The 26,865-nt window shown below is 39.7% G+C and overlaps 1 protein-coding gene across 2 annotated transcripts; it reads left to right on the top strand.

The window, feature by feature from the left end:
- The first annotated feature begins 1,075 nt into the window (after positions 1 to 1,075).
- Positions 1,076 to 12,528, top strand: INO80B (INO80 complex subunit B). 2 transcript variants are annotated; one of them, XM_063457513.1, is made up of 5 exons: positions 1,076 to 1,149; positions 1,822 to 2,065; positions 2,543 to 2,661; positions 3,209 to 3,369; positions 9,024 to 12,528. In XM_063457513.1, the coding sequence occupies exons 1-5, from the start codon at positions 1,104 to 1,106 to the stop codon at positions 9,558 to 9,560; spliced, it is 1,107 nt and encodes a 368-aa protein (XP_063313583.1). In that variant the 5' UTR covers positions 1,076 to 1,103; the 3' UTR covers positions 9,561 to 12,528. The 2 variants fall into 2 exon arrangements, with proteins under 2 accessions (XP_063313583.1, XP_063313584.1); XM_063457514.1 differs by lacking the exon at positions 1,076 to 1,149 and adding an exon at positions 1,150 to 1,189.
- Positions 12,529 to 26,865: the final 14,337 nt, after the last annotated feature.

The raw sequence follows: 26,865 nt of genomic DNA, 5'->3' as shown, positions 1-26,865 counted from the left end.
TAGGTATTTATTGGAGTAGGGTACATTGAGCTAGGGACACAGTGGGTATTTATTGGAGTAGGGTACATTGGGCTAGGGACACAGTGGGTATTTATTGGAGTGGGGTACATTGAGCTAGGGACACAGTGGGTATTTATTGGAGTGGGGTACATTGGGCTAGGGACACAGTGGGTATTTATTGGAGTAGGGTACATTGAGCTAGGGACACAGTGGGTATTTATTGGAGTAGGGTACATTGGGCTAGGGACACAGTGGGTATTTATTGGAGTAGGGTACATTGAGCTAGGGACACAGTGGGTATTTATTGTAGTAGGGTACATTGAGCTAGGGACACAGTGGGTATTTATTGGAGTGGGGTAGATTGGGCTAGGGACACAGTGAGTATTTATTGGAGTGGGGTACATTGGGCTAGGGACACAGTGGTTATTTATTGGAGTGGGGTACATTGAGCTAGGGACACAGTGGGTATTTATTGTAGTAGGGTACATTGAGCTAGGGACACAGTGGGTATTTATTGTAGTAGGGTACATTGAGCTAGGGACACAGTGGGTATTTATTGGAGTGGGGTAGATTGGGCTAGGGACACAGTGAGTATTTATTGGAGTGGGGTACATTGGGCTAGGGACACAGTGGTTATTTATTGGAGTGGGGTACATTGAGCTAGGGACACAGTGGGTATTTATTGTAGTAGGGTACATTGAGCTAGGGACACAGTGGGTATTTATTGTAGTAGGGTACATTGAGCTAGGGACACAGTGGGTATTTATTGGAGTGGGGTAGATTGGGCTAGGGACACAGTGAGTATTTATTGGAGTGGGGTAGATTGGGCTAGGGACACAGTGGGTATTTATTGTAGTAGGGTACATTGGGCTAGGGACACAGTGGGTATTTATTGGAGTGGGGTAGATTGAGTTTGCCACGCACAATATGGCGGCAGTGTCAGGTTCAATCTTTGCCACGCACAATATGGCGGCAGTGTCAGGTTCAATCTTTGCCACGCACAATATGGCGGCCTGCCTTCCGGTGTGGTATTCCTCCGCCAGAAACCAATTCTGTGATCAATTAGTTCCGGGGGAGGGAACACATTAGGGGACGGAAAGAGAATGAGTACAAATTGGAACCGGAGAGCAGGAACGATGGAGGGAGCTGGTGAGACACCGAACTTGGGGATCAATGGGCTGAATGTGGGGTACAGGGGGGAGATGGACTGGGGGTGGAGGGGTACGGGGGGGGGGGAGATGGACTGGGGGTGGAGGGGTACGGGGGGGGGGAGATGGACTGGGGGTGGAGGGGTACGGGGGGGGGGAGATGGACTGGGGGTGGAGGGGTACGGGGGGGGGGAGATGGACTGGGGGTGGAGGGGTACGGGGGGGGGGAGATGGACTGGGGGTGGAGGGGTACGGGGGGGAGATGGGGTAGGGGGGGAGATGGACTGGGGGTGGAGGGGTACACGGGGGGGAGATGGACTGGGGGTGGAGGGGTACACGGGGGGGAGATGGACTGGGGGTGGAGGGGTACACGGGGGGGAGATGGACTGGGGGTGGAGGGGTACACGGGGGGGAGATGGACTGGGGGTGGAGGGGTACACGGGGGGGAGATGGACTGGGGGTGGAGGGGGTACAGGGGGGGAGATGGACTGGGGGTGGAGGGGTACGGGGGGAGATGGACTGGGGGTGGAGGGGTACGGGGGGAGGTGGACTGGGGGTGGAGGGGTACGGGGGGAGGTGGACTGGGTGTGGTGGATGATGGGGTATACATATCTGTGTGTTTCACATTCATTCATTTACAGTTAATTATAGACTTTTCCCTTTTGTTTACTAGATGAAGACGATGATATCGCCTCACATGGAAATCACAAGAAAAAACATAAAAAACACAAAAAACATAAAAAAAGGCATCATCAGGATGGTGTGGGCCTAGCTCTGTTTGCTGATGACACCCCAAAACAACAACATAGGCATCCTTCAAGCTCCCCTAAAACACCTCACAAACACCCTGACAACTCTCCCAAACCGCAATTAAAACTGAAGATCAAGCTGGGGGGGCAAATTCTGGGCACCAAGAGGTAAAGTAGATCTCAAAAATGAAGAGTGAGGAATGTACTACTGCCCCTCCCACTGCGGGGTGACACAGACAGAAGGAGCTATGGGACACAGAGTCTGTCCCTCCCACTGCAGGGTGACACAGACAGAAGGAGCTATGGGACACGGAGTCTGTCCCTCCCACTGCAGGGTGACACAGACAGAAGGAGCTATGGGACACAGAGTCTGTCCCTCCCACTGCAGGGTGACACAGACAGAAGGAGCTATGGGACACGGAGTCTGTCCCTCCCACTGCAGGGTGACACAGACAGAAGGAGCTATGGGACACGGAGTCTGTCCCTCCCACTGCAGGGTGACACAGACAGAAGGAGCTATGGGACACAGAGTCTGTCCCTCCCACTGCAGGGTGACACAGACAGAAGGGAGCTTTGTATATGTATTTCCTGCTTTAACTGTATTGTCTGTCCAGACTGAGTGACGTGCTGTTCTTTTTCCTGCAGTGTCCCCACGTTCACTGTGATCCCTGAGTTGTCGGAGTCCCCGTCTCCTGTCATGGTTGTGGATGATGATGAGGAGCCCTTGGAGGGGGTGCCAATTGAGCAGTATCGGGCATGGCTGGGTGAGATTCTGTATGATTTTGTGTGAGGGGCATGTTCGATTCCACTTCTTCTGATAGAAGACCCAGCTAAGGAGCTTCTGGCTCTTTGTTACCTCTCTTGAGCTAAGTCCATGCTTAGCTCAGACAGTGCTTCTGGCTCTCTCTCGGAAGTAGTGGAGACAGGGAGCAACGCCTCGCACATCTTGGGTAAAAAGCTAAACCGTTCTAAAACGGTTTATCTACTTACAATGGGTGTGGGGCACGCTTGGCACCATATCCACTGCAGTACATTGTAGTGAGTCTAGGGGCTGGAGTATTTTATTAAAACTTTAACTGGTCATCAAATCTGTCCATACCACATTTGTAACCTTCTCCTTCAATACCTGACTCGTACTAAGCCAATCCATGTTTCCATGTTTGTCGTGACATTGACTCTATTTCTCCATGCTTAATGCGCAGAGTATTTCCTTGGAAAGCGGGTTAGGGCTCCATGGGCAGCTCAGACAGAGGAATAGCAGGGAATTCCCACGTTGGTAAAAGGATATTTAGTCCATGCTTTTCTCTACAGATGAGGACAGTAACCTGGACCCTCTCCCCTCCCCGGTTGGCATGCCAGAGCCCGAGCAAGATGAGGAGTCCCGATGGCTGGATGCACTAGAAAGAGGAGAGCTAGATGTAAATGGAGACTTGAAAAGGGAGACTGATGAGACCTTACTGACCGCACGGCAGGTAGGGGACCGTTGATCCTGGGTGGGAGTTAGACAAGGCAACCAATACATTCTTACAGTGGGGTATAGAACTCTACCAGTACTAGGGTTCCACCAATACATTCTTACCAGTACTAGGGTTCCACCAATACATTCTTACCAGTACTAGGGTTCCACCAATACATTCTTACCAGTACTAGGGTTCCACCAATACATTCTTACCAGTACTAGGGTTCCACCAATACATTCTTACCAGTACTAGGGTTCCACCAATACATTCTTACCAGTACTAGGGTTCCACCAATACATTCTTACCAGTACTAGGGATCGACCAATATTGTGGGCTGTAATGTAAACACTGCATTGTCTCTGAAACAAATAGTAGGGATCGACCAATATTGATTTTATTTAGAGCCGATACCGATAATTTGTGAACATTCAGGCCTATAGCCAATAACTTACCGATATTCTGTACATTTACCATTTAAAAAAATAAACTATTTCTACACAAATCTACTGTTAACTGAACATGTTTGTTTATTTTTTTCAAATCTTTTTTTTTTTTTTTTTTTTATTAAGGTAAATGCACACAATATACATGCCAGTCAGATTTTTTTTGTTTTCAAGAATATATATGTGTGTAATGGATGCAGTGTGTGTGTGTGTGTGTGTGTGTGTGTGTAATGGATGCAGTGAGAGTATTTGGTTAGTGGATGCAGTGTGTGTGTGTAATGGATGCAGTGAGTATTTGGTTAGTGGATGCAGTGTGTGTGTGTGTGTGTGTGTGTGCGTGTGTGTAATGGATGCAGTGAGAGTATTTGGTTAGTGGATGCAGTGTGTGTGTGTGTGTAGTGGATGCAGTGAGAGTATTTGGTTAGTGGATGCAGTGTGTGTGTGTGTGTAATGGATGCAGTGAGTATTTGGTTAGTGGATGCAGTGTGTGTGTGTAGTGGATGCAGTGATAGCATTTGGTTAGTGGATGCAGTGTGTGTGTGTGTAATGGATGCAGTGAGAGTATTTGGTTAGTAGATGCAGTGTGTGTGTGTAATGGATGCAGTGAGTATTTGGTTAGTGGATGCAGTGTGTGTGTAGTGGATGCAGTGTGTGTGTGTGCGCGTGTGTGTAATGGATGCAGTGAGAGTATTTGGTTAGTGGATGCAGTGTGTGTGTGTGTAGTGGATGCAGTGAGAGTATTTGGTTAGTGGATGCAGTGTGTGTGTGTGTGTAGTGGATGCAGTGAGAGTATTTGGTTAGTGGGTGCAGCGTGTGTGTGTGTGTGTGTAGTGGATGCAGTGAGAGTATTTGATTAGTGGATGCAGTGTGTGTGTAATGGATGCAGTGAGACTATTTGATTAGTGGATGCAGTGTGTGTGTAATGGATGCAGTGAGACTATTTGATTAGTGGATGCAGTGTGTGTGTAATGGATGCAGTGAGACTATTTGATTAGTGGATGCAGTGTGTGTGTAATGGATGCAGTGAGACTATTTGATTAGTGGATGCAGTGTGTGTGTAATGGATGCAGTGAGACTATTTGATTAGTGGATGCAGTGTGTGTGTGTAGTGGATGCAGTGAGAGTATTTGATTAGTGGATGCAGTGTGTGTGTAATGGGTGCAGTGAGAGTCTTTGGTTAATGAATGCAGTGTGTGTGTAATGGGTGCAGTGAGAGTATTTGATTAGTGGATGCAGTGTGTGTGTGTGTGTGTGTAATGGATGCAGTGAGGGTATTTGGTTAGTGGATGCAGTGTGTGTAATGGATGCAGTGAGAGTATTTGGTTAGTGGATGCAGTGTGTGTGTGTAATGGATGCAGTGAGAGTATTTGGTTAGTGGATGCAGTGTGTGTGTGTAATGGATGCAGTGAGAGTATTTGGTTAGTGGATGCAGTGTGTGTGTGTAATGGATGCAGTGAGAGTATTTGGTTAGTGGATGCAGTGTGTGTGTGTAATGGATGCAGTGAGAGTATTTGGTTAGTGGATGCTGTGTGTGTGTGTGTGTAATGGATGCAGTGAGAGTATTTGGTTAGTGGATGCAGTGTGTGTGTGTGTGTGTGTGTGTGTGTGTGTGTAGTGGATGCAGTGAGATGATTTGGTTAGTGGATGCAGTGAGAGGATTTGGTTAGTGGATGCAGTGTGCGTGTGTGTAATGGATGCAGTGAGAGTATTTGGTTAGTGGATGCAGTGTGTGTGTGTAATGGATGCAGTGAGAGTATTTGGTTAGTGGATGCAGTGTGTGTGTGTTTAATGGATGCAGTGAGACTATTTGGTTAGTGGATGCTGTGTGTGTGTGTGTGTGTGTAGTGGATGTAGTGAGAGTATTTGATTAGTGGATGCAGTGTGTGTGTGTGTGTGTAATCGATGCAGTGAGACTATTTGGTTAGTGGATGCAGTGTGTGTGTGTGTGTGTGTAGTGGATGCAGTGAGAGTATTTGATTAGTGGATGCAGTGTGTGTGTGTGTGTGTGTAGTGGATGCAGTGAGAGTATTTGATTAGTGGATGCAGTGTGTGTGTGTGTGTGTGTGTGTGTAGTGGATGCAGTGAGAGTATTTGGTTAGTGGATGCAGTGTGTGTGTGTGTGTGTGTAATGGATGAAGTGAGAGTATTTGGTTAGTGGATGCAGTGAGAATATTTGGTTAGTGGATGCAGTGTGTGTGTAATGGATGCAGTGAGAGTATTTGGTTAGTGGATGCAGTGTGTGTGTGTAATGGATGCAGTGAGAGTATTTGGTTAGTGGATGCAGTGTGTGTGTGTGTGTAATGGATGCAGTGAGACTATTTGGTTAGTGGATGCAGTGAGAGTATTTGGTTAGTGGATGCAGTGTGTGTGTGTGTGTGTGTGTGTGTGTGTAGTGGATGCAGTGAGCGTATTTGGTTAGTGGATGCAGTGTGTGTGTGTGTGTGTGTGTGTGTGTAATGGATGCAGTGAGAGTATTTGATTAGTGGATGCAGTGTTTATGTGATGGATGCAGTGAGAGTATTTGATTAGTGGATGCAGTGTGTGGCGGAACCAACCTCGCCACTGGAGGGAGCCTGGTTGCCCACCTCTTGCCCCTGGACTATGGCCCTGCATTATGTGAGCGGTGTTACCCCAGATAGCCCTGCTCCCTATGTGAGCGGTGTTACCCCAGATAGCTATGCCATGGAGCCCATTCGTATAATGAAAGACTTTGGCTCCATGGCAATTGAACTGTATGTATGTGATCTGAGCGCCATTCAGTAATATGTGCACTCAGATCTGAGCTACCTGGGGATATGTTGAATGTACCTGTTTTATGCAATGGCTGCAGTTATATCTTTTTATGTATTTTATTGTCTTTTGCTGCCATGTGCTTAATGAAGTGTTGCCTCTGTCCTTGGAGATAATTGGATTACTTCCCAATTATCTCCAGGATAGAAGACTCTGTGGAACTGGTTTTGGGCAGAAAAGCCATGCTTCATTTGGTCACAAAGGACTACGATCTATCGTTTGACTCACTGGACCAATTTGTATGATTTTGATGTATGTTTGTATTTGGAGTATGCTGATTCTGAACATGTGAATGTGATGCATACTTTTAAAGTTATGAATATTGTGTAAAACTGTGTATTTTCCTGCCTGTGATAATTATATTAACCCATTGTGTAAGGTAATTGTATCACAGGCAGAGGGGAGGATTTTGTGTGGGAGTGTCTGTGTGTACTGTACGTATTGATTGGTTGTTCTGCAAAACCCTGTGGGTGGTACTATGTTTGTGAAATGGGCTTAAAAGCCAGTTCTACTTCACCCTCAATTTGGAGTCTCGTCTCTTATTGGGGCATCTGCTACAAGGGATTGCTATGCTCAGCATATTCCCTTGCTATAATCACTCTTAAGCTCTTGTAAGAGCTTGTTCCTGCTTCGCTCTGAAGTAAGAGAGGATCGGCCTGCAGTGGTTGTAGTGTCTGCTAGAGTGCTTGGAGCCCTCAGGAAGCGCTATGAGCATCCATCAACGGAGGTACCCAGTCGGGGTGCCAGGTGATCCGTTACACAGTGTTTGTGTGTAATGGATGCAGTGAGAGTCTTTGATTAGTGCAGTGTTTCCCAACCCAGTCCTCAAGGCACACCTACCAGTCCAGGATTTAAGGATTACCCAGTTTTGTCTAAGGTGTTTTTTCTTTTTTTTTTTTTTCTTTTCTAAAAACACCTTAGACAAAACTGGGTAATCCTTAAATCCTGGACTGGTAGGTGTGCCTTGAGGACTGGGTTGGGAAACACTGGATTAGTGAATGTTTGTTTGTGTAGTGAGTGCAGTGAGTCTTTGATTAGTGGATGCAGTGTTTGTGTAGTGGATGCAGTGAGAGTCTTTGATTAGTGGATGCAGTGAGAGTATTTGATTAGTGAATGCAGTGTTTGTGTAGTGGATGCAGTGTGTGTATTTGATTAGTGGATGCAGTGTGTGTGTGTAGTGGATGCAGTGTGTGTGTGTGTTTATAATGAGTGCAGTGTGTGCGTGTGTGTATATGTGTGTGTGTGTGTGTGTATGTATATGTATATATATATAATGCGGTGTGTGTGTGTGTGTGTGTGTGTGTGTGTGTGTGTTTTGTGTAGGTAAGTAGTGTGTGAAAAATGGGGGAGGGGGAGGGGTGGCGGCATTTCAAATTTTGTAACTTTTTTCATTTTTTTTTTTTTTTTTTTGTCTGTGGGCTCAGTCTGGGACGCGGAGCTCTGTGGGCTCAGTCTGGGACGCGGAGCTCTGTGGGCTCAGTCTGGGACGCGGAGCTCTGTGGGCTCAGTCTGGGACGCGGAGCTCTGTGGGCTCAGTCTGGGACGCGGAGCTCTGTGGGCTCAGTCTGGGACGCGGAGCTCTGTGGGCTCAGTCTGGGACGCGGAGCTCTGTGGGCTCAGTCTGGGACGCGGAGCTCTGTGGGCTCAGTCTGGGACGCGGAGCTCTGTGGGCTCAGTCTGGGACGCGGAGCTCTGTGGGCTCAGTCTGGGACGCGGAGCTCTGTGGGCTCAGTCTGGGACGCGGAGCTCTGTGGGCTCAGTCTGGGACGCGGAGCTCTGTGGGCTCAGTCTGGGACGCGGAGCTCTGTGGGCTCAGTCTGGGACGCGGAGCTCTGTGGGCTCAGTCTAAAAAGGGGTGAGGGTGTGAATGCCGTTGCTGGAGAGCAGAGCAGGAGTGTCCAGGCTTGGATAGGGAGTAGGATTATTATAAATGGGAATTACTGGTAATGGGGATGGCTGCTCGCCCACCTCCTCCACTTCCTGTTTTTATTGCACTTCCTGTTTATCCATTCACATCTGGACCTGCTTTGTTGGGATTTTTTTTTTTAACATGTCCCCTCATCATATAGTTACATAGTTACATATATATAGTTACATAGTTAGATAGCTGAAAAGAGACTTGCGTCCATCAAGTTCAGCCTTCCTCACATATGTTTTTTGCTGTTGATCCAAAAGGCAAAAGGCAAAAAAAACTAAAAAAAAAAAACCCCAGTTTGAAGCACTTCCAATTTTGCAACAAGCTAGAACAAAAAATTCCTTCTTGACCCCAGAATGGCAGTCAGATTTATCCTTGGATCAAGCAGTTATTACCCTACATTGAAAGATTATATCCTTGAATATTCTGTCTTTGCAAGTATGCATCTAGTAGCTGTTTGAACATCTGTATGGACTCTGATAAAACCATAAACCATTCTATTGCTTGTCTCTCATCAGAAAGCACTTCTCCAGAAGCAGCAGGCGCAGTCCCTGCCAATTTTCCCAGCTGTCATGTTCCCACCACGCCAAGAGCTCTCCGAGGAGATGTTGGTGAAGCGGGAGGAGAAGGCACGTAAGCGCAGGCTCCAGGCAGCTAAGAAGGCCGAGGAGAGTAAGAAGCAGACCATTGAAAGGTTAACCAAGACCTCCAAATCGCGGGGTGCTAAACCTCCTCGGGAGAGGCGAGGTCGTCAACCTCCCTGTCCCACCATTCGCTACCAGCACACAGCCGAAGCCATTATGGTTTCCTACCCTCCTGCTGTACCTGGTCCAATCCCAGCTGAGCCACGGGTGGCTCTACCTGCTCCAACCCTTTGCAGAGTGCCAGGCTGTGGCAATCCCAAGAAGTATTGCTGCTCGAGGACTCTAGCACCTCTCTGCAGCCTGGAGTGTTACCGAAAGAACCTGCTGGGCTTCAGCCTAAACACTGCTGCCCCTGCAGGGGTCACAGAGATTAAAGTCTGCACGCAGCAGTCTGAGGAGAGTGACCTATAGTACACTTCTGTTGTGGAGCTTTTAGGAAATCCGAGCATGCCTAGTGTAAAGGTTATCTTGTGCTGTCTGGCCACGAAGAGCAGTGCGCCCTGGGAACATACTGTACTAAGCATACCGTACTGCTGCAGGACATCCTGTATAGACTGGTTAAAGCAGTGCATCCTGGGAGCATACCGTACTGCTGCAGGACATCCTGTATAGACTGGTTAAAGCAGTGCATCCTGGGAGCATACCGTACTGCTGCAGGACATCCTGTATAGACTGGTTAAAGCAGTGCATCCTGGGAGCATACCGTACTGCTGCAGGACATCCTGTATAGACTGGTTAAAGCAGTGCATCCTGGGAGCATACCGTACTGCTGCAGGACATCCTGTATAGACTGGTTAAAGCAGTGCATCCTGGGAGCATACCGTACTGCTGCAGGACATCCTGTATAGACTGGCTAATGCAGTGCATCCTGGGAGCATAGCTGCAGGACATCCTATATAGACTGGTTAAAGCAGTGCATCCTGGGAGCAGAGGGCTCCACACTTCACTCAGATAGTACAGCTGCAGAGCAGGTCACACAGATCCACCATGAACCTCCTTGTGGGGCCGCATTTTAGATAATCTTACTGTGTGAGCTCATAAAGATAAATCAGCGCTAGCATTAGCAAACACGGAGATTGACATCGGGCTGAGAGTCTGGAATATAATCCTTAGCCCAGGGCTTCATGGGTTTATTGTGTTGATCTACCCCCTCTTCAGAAGGAATCCATATTCCTACGTTACTTGACTTCATGGCACAGTTGTATTCTTAGTAAGAGAGCATCCTTCCTTTACTTGGTTTATGTAGCCCTAGTCACACCTCCTGTGACTCGCACAGCCTGCATAAAATAAAATGTGTTTTATATTAGAAGTTCTTATCTCTTGTTTTTGTTTATTGAACTTTAATCACACACTAGAGTCTGCTGGTAGTGCTAGCAAATAACAGAGAGGAGTAGATTTAACTTCCTTTATTGCACTGTCTGTTAAACAATAAATCTCTCTTTACAGGAAATGTGTAGGGAGACTGTGAGTGACAGCCATTAGAGGTATGGCTTGGGCTGCATAAACAAAGTGATTTAACTCCTAAATGGCAGATAATTGATGCTCTATACAACATATGTAGACTTCAATAAAGGGAGACTATAGTCACCACAACCACTACAGCTTCATTAAGTGGTTCTGGTGTCTATAGCATGTCCACGCAGGCCTTTTAATAAAAAGGAAGTGTTTATATTGCTGCCTCGTGACACGTCTAGGTGCAGTAACTCAGACGGCCACTAGTCTTATGTTGCATAGTGCTCAGCACCTATGTTCAGGGTACAACCATTTCAATGGAGAAAAGGTAAGCTTAAACACCTTTTAACTCCACTCTGATGGGGAGCGGTCACCTTACTCATGTTACAGCTGCTTGTCTCGTTAAAATAAATTTGAAGGAGCACTGAGCACCTAGTTTCTGGATGATTCTCAATGTATATTTCAGTGGTGCAAACCCCAGAGAAGGGGCAGGTCCACTAGAAGTCATCTTGGAGTCACATGAGACATTCTAAAACCTTGACTTATGTCCTAATTCAAACCAAGAATGTGGAGAGCATGTGATCTCTGCAGCCAATTAGCGCCTGGCATTAGCAGAGCAGATACGATATACAAATCCAAACCTAAACTGCAGTCATTCTCAGCCCAAACGCACCCTGTGTAAAAGTAGGGTCATAATCCAAAATATAAAAACAAGGAATTGGCAGAATTGCCTGCAGTCCTTGTAACCGATATTAACGAGGGTATTATATCGCAGTAAATCTAGAATTCCAAAATTGACAGAATAAAAAAAAAATAGTAATCGTAATTCAGGAATAAAAAAGAATTATACACCAGAGTTTCCGTCAAATGCATTTATTTATAAACTATTGGGTGTGAAGAACTATGTATAGTAAGCAAAAACTAAGGAGCCATAGTGACCGGACAGCGCATTAACGGAGATAACTGCATCGAATCACAGCGCATGTTTGTCTAAGGGGGTCCTATCAATTTCAGGGGTCTTTGCAAATAGGGGTGGAAGGTATACTGATCCCGTCGTGGACGCTGTGATCCATAGACTATGACCCCGTCGTGGACGCTATGATCCATAGACTATGACCCCGTCATGGACGCTATGATCCATAGACTATGACCCCGTCGTGGACGCTATGATCCATAGACTATGACCCCGTCATGGACGCTATGATCCATAGACTATGACCCCATCATGGACGCTATGATCCATAGACTATGACCCCGTCATGGACGCTGTGATCCATAGACTATGACCCCGTCGTGGACGCTATGATCCATAGACTATGACCCCGTCGTGGACGCTATGATCCATAGACTATGACCCCGTCGTGGACGCTATGATCCATAGACTATGACCCCGTCGTGGACGCTATGATCCATAGACTATGACCCCGTCGTGGACGCTATGATCCATAGACTATGACCCCGTCGTGGACGCTATGATCCATAGACTATGACCCCGTCGTGGACGCTATGATCCATAGACTATGACCCCGTCGTGGACGCTATGATCCATAGACTATGACCCCGTCATCGACGCTATGATCCATAGACTAATTCTTTGAATCCGTGCCAGAGTATGCCAGGCTCTGCTGCCCGTTACGGCGGTGGGACAGAATAGTCCCGGGTTTGTCGTATGAGAATGTCAGTGAAATCCCAGTGCAGTCATTCTCTGAAGATGAAGACCCATTGTAGCGGATTGGTACCGGGCTGTCCCACAACATGTATGAGAAATAGTGTATTTAGTCATATTTCTGGTTTAATGTGTGTGAACATGTATAGAAATCATGGTATCCAGTTATATTGACAGTTAAATGTATATAAAGAACTGTATTCCTCTAGTTGTTAGGTAGAAACATTCAAATAAAACATGGGAATGAAACTACCGAACAACCAGACCCCCCCTGTGTAAAGTGTGCCTTCAATTACCGTTTGCAACAATGTTGCAAACGGGCAATTACCTATTCATGCGGTGTGGTCTTTGTTCTCTGGGTGGCCGCCATTCGGGATGCGAACACGTGGCGGCGGCCATCTTGGACTGCCGAACAGCGGTGTTTTGCCGTCGAGTGTCTGGAACCAAAATCGGACACTTGACTAGGCAAACACCGCTGAGACCTCCAGACTCCTAATGCTTCGTGGGGAAACTACCGAACGGCCCGCCGTTCGGTAGAAAGAACCCCACAAACTAGGGGATTCATCCGAATCCCCGTCAGGCCACTTAACAGTAATATTTCACCCCTTTGCATTCGCCTGTTTGTGACCGACCGCAGGGCCAGAATACATGGAACTGTTTTCGGATACTTTACCTCTGCGGTCGGTCCAAACTTCAAAGTCCCATAACTCCCGAACGCTTTATCCGAATGGGCTAATTTTTAAGTATGTTGGTCCCCCATAATAGAGCTATCTGGGGATGTTGGATTTGTGGATGTACCCCAAATATTTAGGGTACATCCAAAACTCGGGGAAAACTGTGTACACGATAAGGGGATTATGATGCTAGAGGAGGGGAGGAGATCTGTGGGAGGTTACTACTTGGAGATTGGATAATGTCTTAAGTGATAGAACCTCCTCCCTTGCATGGGAGAGGGCTTTATAAGGAACTGTGAAATAAAGCTAGTTAGTTCTACTCCTGAAACTGTGTGTCGTCCAGTTATTGGGATTGCTATGGGGATATTGCTGTATTACTCTACCTGCTGGAAACCTTGCCTGTGGACTTAACATCACCTTGTTCCTGAGCCTCACTGGGATCTCTAGTGGAGAATAGCTGTGCAAGATCGGCTCTCCGCTACACCCATTATTATTTTAAATGGTAAAAAGACCAGCTGTATAATATTTTCTCTCCGTTTAATAGCGCTCACACATGGTCAAGGTCGCCCCAATAAAATGATATATTTGTATAAAGTATGGATTCTTCGCTCTTCGTTTGGTATATTGTACGTTTTATAAATGAAGTTTTTATTGAAAGAAATGTCAATGTTTAATAAAGTGGGAGAATTCCAATAAAACAGTTTGATATTTGTACCACCAATCTTTGCAATGTGTGAGTAATATTGTGCTTTGTGTTTATTTTATCCTTATACTTTCGCTGTATAGTCACCGTGTATAATATAATATATTAAATTCCCTATAACTGTATAGTCACCGTGTATGATATAATATATTAAATTCTCTATAACTGTATAGTCACCGTGTATAATATAATATATTAAATTCCCTATAACTGTATAGTCACCGTGTATAATATAATAAATTAAATTCCCTATAACTGTATAGTCACCGTGTATGATATAATATATTAAATTCCCTATAACTGTATAGTCACCGTGTATAATATAATATATTAAATTCCCTATAACTGTATAGTCACCGTGTATGATATAATATATTAAATTCTCTATAACTGTATAGTCACCGTGTATAATATAATATATTAAATTCCCTATAACTGTATAGTCACCGTGTATAATATAATATATTAAATTCTCTATAACTGTATAGTCACCGTGTATGATATAATATATTAAATTCCCTATAACTGTATAGTCACCGTGTATAATATAATATATTAAATTCCCTATAACTGTATAGTCACCGTGTATGATATAATATATTAAATTCCCTATAACTGTATAGTCACCGTGTATAATATAATATATTAAATTCCCTATAACTGTATAGTCACCGTGCATAATATAATATATTAAATTCACTATAACTGTATAGTCACCGTGTATAATATAATATATTAAATTCCCTATAACTGTATAGTCACCGTGCATAATATAATATATTAAATTCCCTATAACTGTATAGTCACCGTGTATAATATAATATATTAAATTCCCTATAACTGTATAGTCACCGTGTATAATATAATATATTAAATTCCCTATAACTGTATAGTCACCGTGTATAATATAATATATTAAATTCCCTATAACTGTATAGTCACCGTGTATAATATAATATATTAAATTCCCTATAACTGTATAGTCACCGTGTATAATATATTAAATTCCCTATAACTGTATAGTCACCGTGTATGATATAATATATTAAATTCCCTATAACTGTATAGTCACCGTGTATAATATATTAAATTCCCTATAACTGTATAGTCACCGTGTATAATATAATATATTAAATTCCCTATAACTGTATAATCACCGTGTATACTATAATATATTAAATTCCCTATAACTGTATAGTCACCGTGTATAATATAATATATTAAATTCCCTATAACTGTATAGTCACCGTGTATACTATAATATATTAAATTCCCTATAACTGTATAGTCACCGTGTATGATATAATATATTAAATTCCCTATAACTGTATAGTCATCGTGTATAATATAATATATTAAATTCCCTATAACTGTATAGTCACCGTGTATAATATAATATATTAAATTCCCTATAACTGTAGTCACCGTGTATAATATAATATATTAAATTCCCTATAACTGTATAGTCACCGTGTATAATATAATATATTAAATTCCCTATAACTGTATAGTCACCGTGTATAATATAATATATTAAATTCCCTATAACTGTATAGTCACCGTGTATAATATAATATATTAAATTCCCTATAACTGTATAGTCACCGTGTATGATATAATATATTAAATTCCCTATAACTGTATAGTCACCGTGTATGATATAATATATTAAATTCTCTATAACTGTATAGTCACCGTGTATGATATAATATATTAAATTCTCTATAACTGTATAGTCACCGTGTATAATATAATATATTAAATTCCCTATAACTGTATAGTCACCGTGTATGATATAATATATTAAATTCCCTATAACTGTATAGTCACCGTGTATGATATAATATATTAAATTCCCTATAACTGTATAGTCACCGTGTATGATATAATATATTAAATTCCCTATAACTGTATAGTCACCGTGTATAATATAATATATTAAATTCCCTATAACTGTATAGTCACCGTGTATAATATAATATATTAAATTCCCTATAACTGTATAGTCACTGTGTATAATATAATATATTAAATTCACTATAACTGTATAGTCACCGTGTATAATATAATATATTAAATTCCCTATAACTGTATAGTCACCGTGTATAATATAATATATTAAATTCACTATAACTGTATAGTCACCGTGTATAATATATTAAATTCCCTATAACTGTATAGTCACCGTGTATAATATAATATATTAAATTCCCTATAACTGTATAGTCACTGTGTATAATATAATTTATTAAATTCCCTATAACTGTATAGTCACCGTGTATAATATAATATATTAAATTCACTATAACTGTATAGTCACCGTGTATAATATAATATATTAAATTCCCTATAACTGTATAGTCACCGTGTATGATATAATATATTAAATTCTCTATAACTGTATAGTCACCGTGTATAATATAATATATTAAATTCCCTATAACTGTATAGTCACCGTGTATAATATAATATATTAAATTCTCTATAACTGTATAGTCACCGTGTATGATATAATATATTAAATTCTCTATAACTGTATAGTCACCGTGTATAATATAATATATTAAATTCCCTATAACTGTATAGTCACCGTGTATAATATAATATATTAAATTCTCTATAACTGTATAGTCACCGTGTATGATATAATATATTAAATTCCCTATAACTGTATAGTCACCGTGTATAATATAATATATTAAATTCTCTATAACTGTATAGTCACCGTGTATGATATAATATATTAAATTCACTATAACTGTATAGTCACCGTGTATGATATAATATATTAAATTCCCTATAACTGTATAGTCACCGTGTATAATATAATATATTAAATTCCCTATAACTGTATAGTCACCGTGTATGATATAATATATTAAATTCCCTATAACTGTATAGTCACCGTGTATAATATAATATATTAAATTCCCTATAACTGTATAGTCACCGTGCATAATATAATATATTAAATTCCCTATAACTGTATAGTCACCGTGTATAATATAATATATTAAATTCCCTATAACTGTATAGTCACCGTGTATAATATAATATATTAAATTCCCTATAACTGTATAGTCACCGTGTATAATATAATATATTAAATTCCCTATAACTGTATAGTCACCGTGTATAATATAATATATTAAATTCCCTATAACTGTATAGTCACCGTGTATAATATAATATATTAAATTCACTATAACTGTATAGTCACCGTGTATAATATATTAAATTCACTATAACTGTATAGTCACCGTGTATAATATAATATATTAAATTCCCTATAACTGTATAGTCACCGTGTATAATATAATATATTAAATTCCCTATAACTGTATAGTCACCGTGTATGATATAATATATTAAATTCACTATAACTGTATAGTCACCGTGTATAATATATTAAATTCACTATAACTGTATAGTCACCGTGTATAATATAATATATTAAATTCCCTATAACTGTATAGTCACCGTGTATAATATAATATATTAAATTCCCTATAACTGTATAGTCACCGTGTATGATATAATATATTAAATTCCCTATAACTGTATAGTCACTGTGTATAATATAATATATTAAATTCCCTATAACTGTATAGTCACCGTGTATAATATAATATATTAAATTCCCTATAACTGTATAGTCACCGTGTATGATATAATATATTAAATTCCCTATAACTGTATAGTCACCGTGTATGATATAATATATTAAATTCCCTATAACTGTATAGTCACCGTGTATGATATAATATATTAAATTCTCTATAACTGTATAGTCACCGTGTATGATATAATATATTAAATTCTCTATAACTGTATAGTCACCGTGTATAATATAATATATTAAATTCCCTATAACTGTATAGTCACCGTGTATGATATAATATATTAAATTCCCTATAACTGTATAGTCACCGTGTATGATATAATATATTAAATTCCCTATAACTGTATAGTCACCGTGTATGATATAATATATTAAATTCCCTATAACTGTATAGTCACCGTGTATAATATAATATATTAAATTCCCTATAACTGTATAGTCACCGTGTATAATATAATATATTAAATTCCCTATAACTGTATAGTCACTGTGTATAATATAATATATTAAATTCACTATAACTGTATAGTCACCGTGTATAATATAATATATTAAATTCCCTATAACTGTATAGTCACCGTGTATAATATAATATATTAAATTCACTATAACTGTATAGTCACCGTGTATAATATATTAAATTCCCTATAACTGTATAGTCACCGTGTATAATATAATATATTAAATTCCCTATAACTGTATAGTCACTGTGTATAATATAATTTATTAAATTCCCTATAACTGTATAGTCACCGTGTATAATATAATATATTAAATTCACTATAACTGTATAGTCACCGTGTATAATATAATATATTAAATTCCCTATAACTGTATAGTCACCGTGTATGATATAATATATTAAATTCTCTATAACTGTATAGTCACCGTGTATAATATAATATATTAAATTCCCTATAACTGTATAGTCACCGTGTATAATATAATATATTAAATTCTCTATAACTGTATAGTCACCGTGTATGATATAATATATTAAATTCTCTATAACTGTATAGTCACCGTGTATAATATAATATATTAAATTCCCTATAACTGTATAGTCACCGTGTATAATATAATATATTAAATTCTCTATAACTGTATAGTCACCGTGTATGATATAATATATTAAATTCCCTATAACTGTATAGTCACCGTGTATAATATAATATATTAAATTCTCTATAACTGTATAGTCACCGTGTATGATATAATATATTAAATTCACTATAACTGTATAGTCACCGTGTATGATATAATATATTAAATTCCCTATAACTGTATAGTCACCGTGTATAATATAATATATTAAATTCCCTATAACTGTATAGTCACCGTGTATGATATAATATATTAAATTCCCTATAACTGTATAGTCACCGTGTATAATATAATATATTAAATTCCCTATAACTGTATAGTCACCGTGCATAATATAATATATTAAATTCCCTATAACTGTATAGTCACCGTGTATAATATAATATATTAAATTCCCTATAACTGTATAGTCACCGTGTATAATATAATATATTAAATTCCCTATAACTGTATAGTCACCGTGTATAATATAATATATTAAATTCCCTATAACTGTATAGTCACCGTGTATAATATAATATATTAAATTCCCTATAACTGTATAGTCACCGTGTATAATATAATATATTAAATTCACTATAACTGTATAGTCACCGTGTATAATATATTAAATTCACTATAACTGTATAGTCACCGTGTATAATATAATATATTAAATTCCCTATAACTGTATAGTCACCGTGTATAATATAATATATTAAATTCCCTATAACTGTATAGTCACCGTGTATGATATAATATATTAAATTCACTATAACTGTATAGTCACCGTGTATAATATATTAAATTCACTATAACTGTATAGTCACCGTGTATAATATAATATATTAAATTCCCTATAACTGTATAGTCACCGTGTATAATATAATATATTAAATTCCCTATAACTGTATAGTCACCGTGTATGATATAATATATTAAATTCCCTATAACTGTATAGTCACTGTGTATAATATAATATATTAAATTCCCTATAACTGTATAGTCACCGTGTATAATATAATATATTAAATTCCCTATAACTGTATAGTCACCGTGTATAATATAATATATTAAATTCACTATAACTGTATAGTCACCGTGTATAATATATTAAATTCACTATAACTGTATAGTCACCGTGTATAATATAATATATTAAATTCCCTATAACTGTATAGTCACCGTGTATAATATAATATATTAAATTCCCTATAACTGTATAGTCACCGTGTATGATATAATATATTAAATTCACTATAACTGTATAGTCACCGTGTATAATATATTAAATTCCCTATAACTGTATAGTCACCGTGTATAATATAATATATTAAATTCCCTATAACTGTATAGTCACCGTGTATAATATAATATATTAAATTCCCTATAACTGTATAGTCACCGTGTATGATATAATATATTAAATTCCCTATAACTGTATAATCACTGTGTATAATATAATATATTAAATTCTCTATAACTGTATAGTCACCGTGTATAATATAATATATTAAATTCCCTATAACTGTATAGTCACCGTGTATGATATAATATATTAAATTCCCTATAACTGTATAGTCACCGTGTATAATATAATATATTAAATTCACTATAACTGTATAGTCACCGTGTATAATATAATATATTAAATTCCCTATAACTGTATAGTCACCGTGTATAATATAATATATTAAATTCCCTATAACTGTATAGTCACCGTGTATGATATAATATATTAAATTCCCTATAACTGTATAGTCACCGTGTATAATATAATATATTAAATTCCCTATAACTGTATAGTCACCGTGTATGATATAATATATTAAATTCCCTATAACTGTATAGTCACCGTGTATAATATAATATATTAAATTCCCTATAACTGTATAGTCACCGTGTATAATATAATATATTAAATTCCCTATAACTGTATAGTCACCGTGTATAATATAATATATTAAATTCCCTATAACTGTATAGTCACCGTGTATAATATAATATATTAAATTCCCTATAACTGTATAGTCACCGTGTATGATATAATATATTAAATTCCCTATAACTGTATAGTCACCGTGTATAATATAATATATTAAATTCCCTATAACTGTATAGTCACCGTGTATAATATAATATATTAAATTCCCTATAACTGTATAGTCACCGTGTATAATATAATATATTAAATTCCCTATAACTGTATAGTCACCGTGTATAATATAATATATTAAATTCCCTATAACTGTATAGTCACCGTGTATAATATAATATATTAAATTCCCTATAACTGTATAGTCACCGTGTATAATATAATATATTAAATTCCCTATAACTGTATAGTCACCGTGTATAATATAATATATTAAATTCCCTATAACTGTATAGTCACCGTGCATAATATAATATATTAAATTCACTATAACTGTATAGTCACCGTGTATAATATAATATATTAAATTCCCTATAACTGTATAGTCACCGTGTATGATATAATATATTAAATTCCCTATAACTGTATAGTCACCGTGTATGATATAATATATTAAATTCCCTATAACTGTATAGTCACCGTGTATGATATAATATATTAAATTCCCTATAACTGTATAGTCACCGTGTATAATATAATATATTAAATTCCCTATAACTGTATAGTCACCGTGTATAATATAATATATTAAATTCCCTATAACTGTATAGTCACCGTGTATGATATAATATATTAAATTCCCTATAACTGTATAGTCACCGTGTATGATATAATATATTAAATTCCCTATAACTGTATAGTCACCGTGACTTTTCTAAGTCTATCTGGATCCATCCTCAGTCAAACCGAAGGTCCTTGCTACTTTTTCACTCCCAGAAGTCTGGTAATGCATCATTGAACTTTATCCAATCTGTATTTTTGCAATTTTCTGACTTTTAATATATTTTTAAACTGTTTAATAAACTGTCTTTTTTACACATCCAGTTTCTATTGCTTCAGCCTTTTTGCGATACATTGTATTTATCGCTACAGCACACAGTTCCATGTACTGGGTTGCCTAATTTAATGGATACTTTGTATCTTTGATATATCAAAGTATATTATTTAGAACCCCGGGATTATCTACCCCAAACTCCATTGGGGACGGAGACACCTGCTCTATACAAATTGGCTGCATATCCTCTAGGGCAGTGTTTCCCAACCCAGTCCTCAAGGCACACCTACCAGTCCAGGATTTAAGGATTACCCAGTTTTAGAAAAAAAAGAAAAAAAACACCTTAGACAAAACTGGGTAATCCTTAAATCCTGGACTGGTAGGTGTGCCTTGAGGACTGGGTTGGGAAACACTGCTCTAGGCATCCATCCTGTTTTCTAATCTTCCCATCTATTCGTCTATTTATTTATATATTTCATCTCCTACTTTATCTCTATTTTCTTGATTTACATCTATTTTTATTTATTTTCATTTGTTTTTGCATTTACCCTTTCCTATTGCACTTAAAGGTATAATACGTATATTCAGCACTTAAAGGTACAAGACACCTTCTATACTGAAACCCATCTCTTCTATCTGGTATATACACCCTCTTTTATCATACTACTATATTTTATTATCTATTGATAATACTATAGCCATTAGCCACCAGCCAGCTCCTGGATCCACACACTAAATTTTATATTGAATTCTATATTGAATTTTAGTGTTTTTATCTTTCTTCTACATAGGTTTTTAGTGAATCCCTATTGTCTCCAGTTCATTGAGCAGCTAGTCTATCTCCCTCTCCTCTGTGTGTTACATTAGGTACACCATTAGGTACACCAGAATATCTTATAAGCTACAGGGTGGTCTCCGGTTCGTGGGGCTGTTCGGTTCCCATATAGTCCAAATACAGGCCCTGTAATATACACTGAAAAAGTCTCCGTTTGTGTATTTGGGCCCCATAGTCTGTCGGAAGGAGGCTGGCAAGCAGGCTCCTCTAGGAGCTCGTGACAAACTCACGTGAAAAGGGGAGTCTGTCACACGGGTGTTCAAAGCTTTTTTCTTCTCTCTAGAGTCACATTCCAGATTTCTCCTCATACGATTTTTAATTCGTCGTCTTTTTTTTTTTTTTTACCCCTTTTTTTTTGTCATAGCCTCAACGTTGCATTGCATTTGCCATGCGTCGCTATGTGGAAACTACTGCGACTTTGAGGTCCTCCTCCCCCCAACTGCTTATCTCCTATGTCAGACCTCATGGCCTGGTTTCAGTTATGACCTTGGCTCGGTGGATTTGTTGGCTTCTGTCTGCCGGTGTTGACCCGTTGTTTGGAGCTCACTCCATATGGGGTGCAGTGTCTTCGTCGGCCTTCTCCATTGGTGCCTCTCTGTAAGATATCTTACATGCAGCAGACTGGCCACGGAAATCTGTTTCAGAGATTTGATTTTCATCCATCTGTGAATGCCGCTTTCTCTATGGTTACACAGCATTCAAATTGCAATCTGTCATGTTATAACATTTGATATTGTTTATTACAGTTATTTTACATCTTCCTGTATGCTTTAGAAGTCCATTTCCATTTGGCTTATTCAGCTTCAATCGTTTAGGATTTCTGTCATATTGGACTATTTATGAGTGGCTTTTCTTGGATTGCTTGTCACGTTTGTTACTGGGTTATTATGGACTTGTGATGTTGCAGTTCCTGTCCATCTTATTACCTATGTTTACTTATGGACGGTTCTCAGTTTTTTCTATATATATTTCTTTGCTGCTATGGGGTTTAGTAATGAAAGTTATGCACAATACTCGCCTCCTGTCATTATTAAGATTATTAGTACACTAAAGCTAGCATATTCTTACATTTTACGCATTAAAATGGATTTATTTGGACTCAACCAAGACCATGTATCTTGGAGAGTACTATAGTATATGACGCAACCAGGCCAAAGACTGAGAAATGTGCCAGAAGAATATACTGACTGCTCTCCAGATAGACTAAGAAGCACATTATGTGTATACCAAATTTACACATTACCATATGGTGCTTGAATTATTTCAGCTGCAGCACAGTCTGTGGTGAGACCAAAATGGAATGTGACCTGGCTCACAGTTTACCTGCATGAGTTTGACATTCCCTAAAACAGTTTGTAATAAGCAAAGGGGGGGGAGGTACAATCTCAATAAATGTTTAAGTTTATAATATAATAAAACAAAAAAGATCAGCAACCAAGGAATGGATCTTAAGATTCAGAGGCTGGTAAATAATCTAGAAGTTCAATCACCAGGCATTGTGTTTAGAGCAGGGGTCTCAAGTCAGTTTACTAAGGGCCACTCACAGAGCTTATATCCAAACATACACAGAGCCACATTGCATACAAAGGCATAGCAGCAGGGTATTGAATGTAAAAGCAGGTCTAACCACCAGTTAATTGAATCTAGCTATTCAACATCAGAGTGCTGGATCTAGAGGTTCAACCACCAGGTACCATATCTACATTTCTTACCAGCTGCTGGACCTCTAGATGTGTGCAGTGTTACATGATGCTGGTGTTTGCACTGTCCACATGCCATCCAATTCAAGCTATATCCCCTGTGATTTCTTGGGTTTGTCATACAATATTTGCAATAGATCAGAGAAGAATCAGCACTTTCATGTCATCATGCCTCTACTCCAGCTGCAGATTAAAAACCATGTGGTCAATGTTCCGATACAGGGGGTCTAGGGACCCTCCACCACAAACATCTATTCCTCTCCCCGTGTCAGACATCCAAACCCCACCCTCTGGCTGTCACCATGCACAACGGAAACAGATGTAATATTGACCTCATTTATTAGAGACTGATCACTCTGCAAGTATATGGCCGTGCATCGAGTGGAAAGAGATTGTGTGCTCAGTGACCAATCTATTGTGTGTAAGGGAATGGCAAACCTTACATTTCATCTCACAATCACTGTATGTAAGGGAATGAGAGATCCAACGGTGAGGGACAGATCAATTACAGTGTACCAGAGATTGGGTGTAGGAATGGAAAGACTAGATGCTGTGTATCGGATTGTGTGTAGGAATGGACAGATCAATTATTGTGTATTGGTGATTGTGTGTAGGAATGAACAGAGTAGATGTTGTGTATCAGATTGTGTGTAGGAATGGACAGATCAATTACCGTGTATTGGTGATTGTGTGTAGGAATGAACAGAGTAGATGTTGTGTATCAGATTGTGTGTAGGAATGGACAGATCAATTACCGTGTATTGGTGATTGTGTGTAGGAATGAACAGAGTAGATGTTGTGTATCAGATTGTGTGTAGGAATGGACAGATCAGTTGCCGTGTATCGGAGATTGTGTGTAGGAATGGACAGAGTAGATGTTGTGTATCAGATTGTGTGTAGGAATGGACAGATCAGTTGCCGTGTATTGGAGATTGTGTGTAGGAATGAACAGAGTAGATGTTGTGTATCAGATTGTGTGTAGGAATGGACAGATCAATTACCGTGTACTGGTGATTGTGTGTAGGAATGAACAGTAGATGTTGTGTATCGGATTGTGTGTAGGAATGGACAGATCAATTACCGTTTATTGGTGATTGTGTGTAGGAATGAACAGAGCAGATGTTGTGTATCAGATTGTGAGTAGGAATGGACAGATCAGTTGCCGTGTATAGGAGATTGTGTGTAGGAATGGACCGATCAGTTGCCGTGTATCGGAGATTGTGTGTAGGAATGGACAGATCAGTTGCCGTGTATCGGAGATTGTGTGTAGGAATGGACAGATCAGTTGCCGTGTATCGGAGATTGTGTGTAGGAATGGACAGATCAGTTGCCGTGTATCGGAGATTGTGTGTAGGAATGGACAGATCAGTTGCCGTGTATCGGAGATTGTGTGTAGGAATGGACAGATCAGTTGCCGTGTATAGGAGATTGTGTGTAGGAATGGACCGATCAGTTGCCGTGTATCGGAGATTGTGTGTAGGAATGGACAGAGCAGTTGCCGTGTATCGGAGATTGTGTGTAGGAATGGACAGATCAGTTGCCGTGTATCGGAGATTGTGTGTAGGAATGGACAGATCAGTTGCCGTGTATCGGAGATTGTGTGTAGGAATGGACAAATCAGTTGCCGTGTATCGGAGATTGTGTGTAGGAATGGACAGATCAGTTGCCGTGTATAGGAGATTGTGTGTAGGAATGGACAGATCAGTTGCCGTGTATCGGAGATTGTGTGTAGGAATGGACCGATCAGTTGCCGTGTATCGGAGATTGTGTGTAGGAATGGACAGATCAGTTGCCGTGTATCGGAGATTGTGTGTAGGAATGGACAGATCAGTTGCCGTGTATCGGAGATTGTGTGTAGGAATGGACAGATCAGTTGCCGTGTATCGGAGATTGTGTGTAGGAATGGACAGATCAGTTGCCGTGTATCGGAGATTGTGTGTAGGAATGGACAGATCAGTTGCCGTGTATCGGAGATTGTGTGTAGGAATGGACAGATCAGTTGCCGTGTATAGGAGATTGTGTGTAGGAATGGACAGATCAGTTGCCGTGTATCGGAGATTGTGTGTAGGAATGGACAGATCAGTTGCCGTGTATCGGAGATTGTGAGTAGGAATGGACAGATCAGTTGCCGTGTATCGGAGATTGTGTGTAGGAATGGACAGATCAGTTGCCGTGTATCGGAGATTGTGTGTAGGAATGGACCGATCAGTTGCCGTGTATCGGAGATTGTGTGTAGGAATGGACAGATCAGTTGCCGTGTATCGGAGATTGTGTGTAGGAATGGACAGATCAGTTGCCGTGTATCGGAGATTGTGTGTAGGAATGGACAGATCAGTTGCCGTGTATCGGAGATTGTGTGTAGGAATGGACAGATCAGTTGCCGTGTATCGGAGATTGTGTGTAGGAATGGACAGATCAGTTGCCGTGTATAGGAGATTGTGTGTAGGAATGGACCGATCAGTTGCCGTGTATCGGAGATTGTGTGTAGGAATGGACCGATCAGTTGCCGTGTATCGGAGATTGTGTGTAGGAATGGACCGATCAGTTGCCGTGTATCGGAGATTGTGTGTAGGAATGGACCGATCAGTTGCCGTGTATCGGAGATTGTGTGTAGGAATGGACAGATCAGTTGCCGTGTATCGGAGATTGTGTGTAGGAATGGACCGATCAGTTGCCGTGTATCGGAGATTGTGTGTAGGAATGGACAGATCAGTTGCCGTGTATCGGAGATTGTGTGTAGGAATGGACAGATCAGTTGCCGTGTATCGGAGATTGTGTGTAGGAATGGACAGATCAGTTGCCGTGTATCGGAGATTGTGTGTAGGAATGGACAGATCAGTTGCCGTGTATCGGAGATTGTGTGTAGGAATGGACAGATCAGTTGCCGTGTATAGGAGATTGTGTGTAGGAATGGACAGATCAGTTGCCGTGTATCGGAGATTGTGTGTAGGAATGGACAGATTAGCCTCTCTGTTGACACAGCTATTGTTCAAGAGTAGGAAGATATTTGGGACTTCAAAAAAACAACATTGTCCTGACAGCCATTAGACG

Source organism: Pelobates fuscus, chromosome 6 (genome assembly GCF_036172605.1).
Source record: "Pelobates fuscus isolate aPelFus1 chromosome 6, aPelFus1.pri, whole genome shotgun sequence".
NCBI lineage: Eukaryota > Metazoa > Chordata > Amphibia > Anura > Pelobatidae > Pelobates > Pelobates fuscus.
Note: the sequence above shows the minus strand (reverse complement) of the source record. Positions and strands in the feature narration are given on the sequence as shown.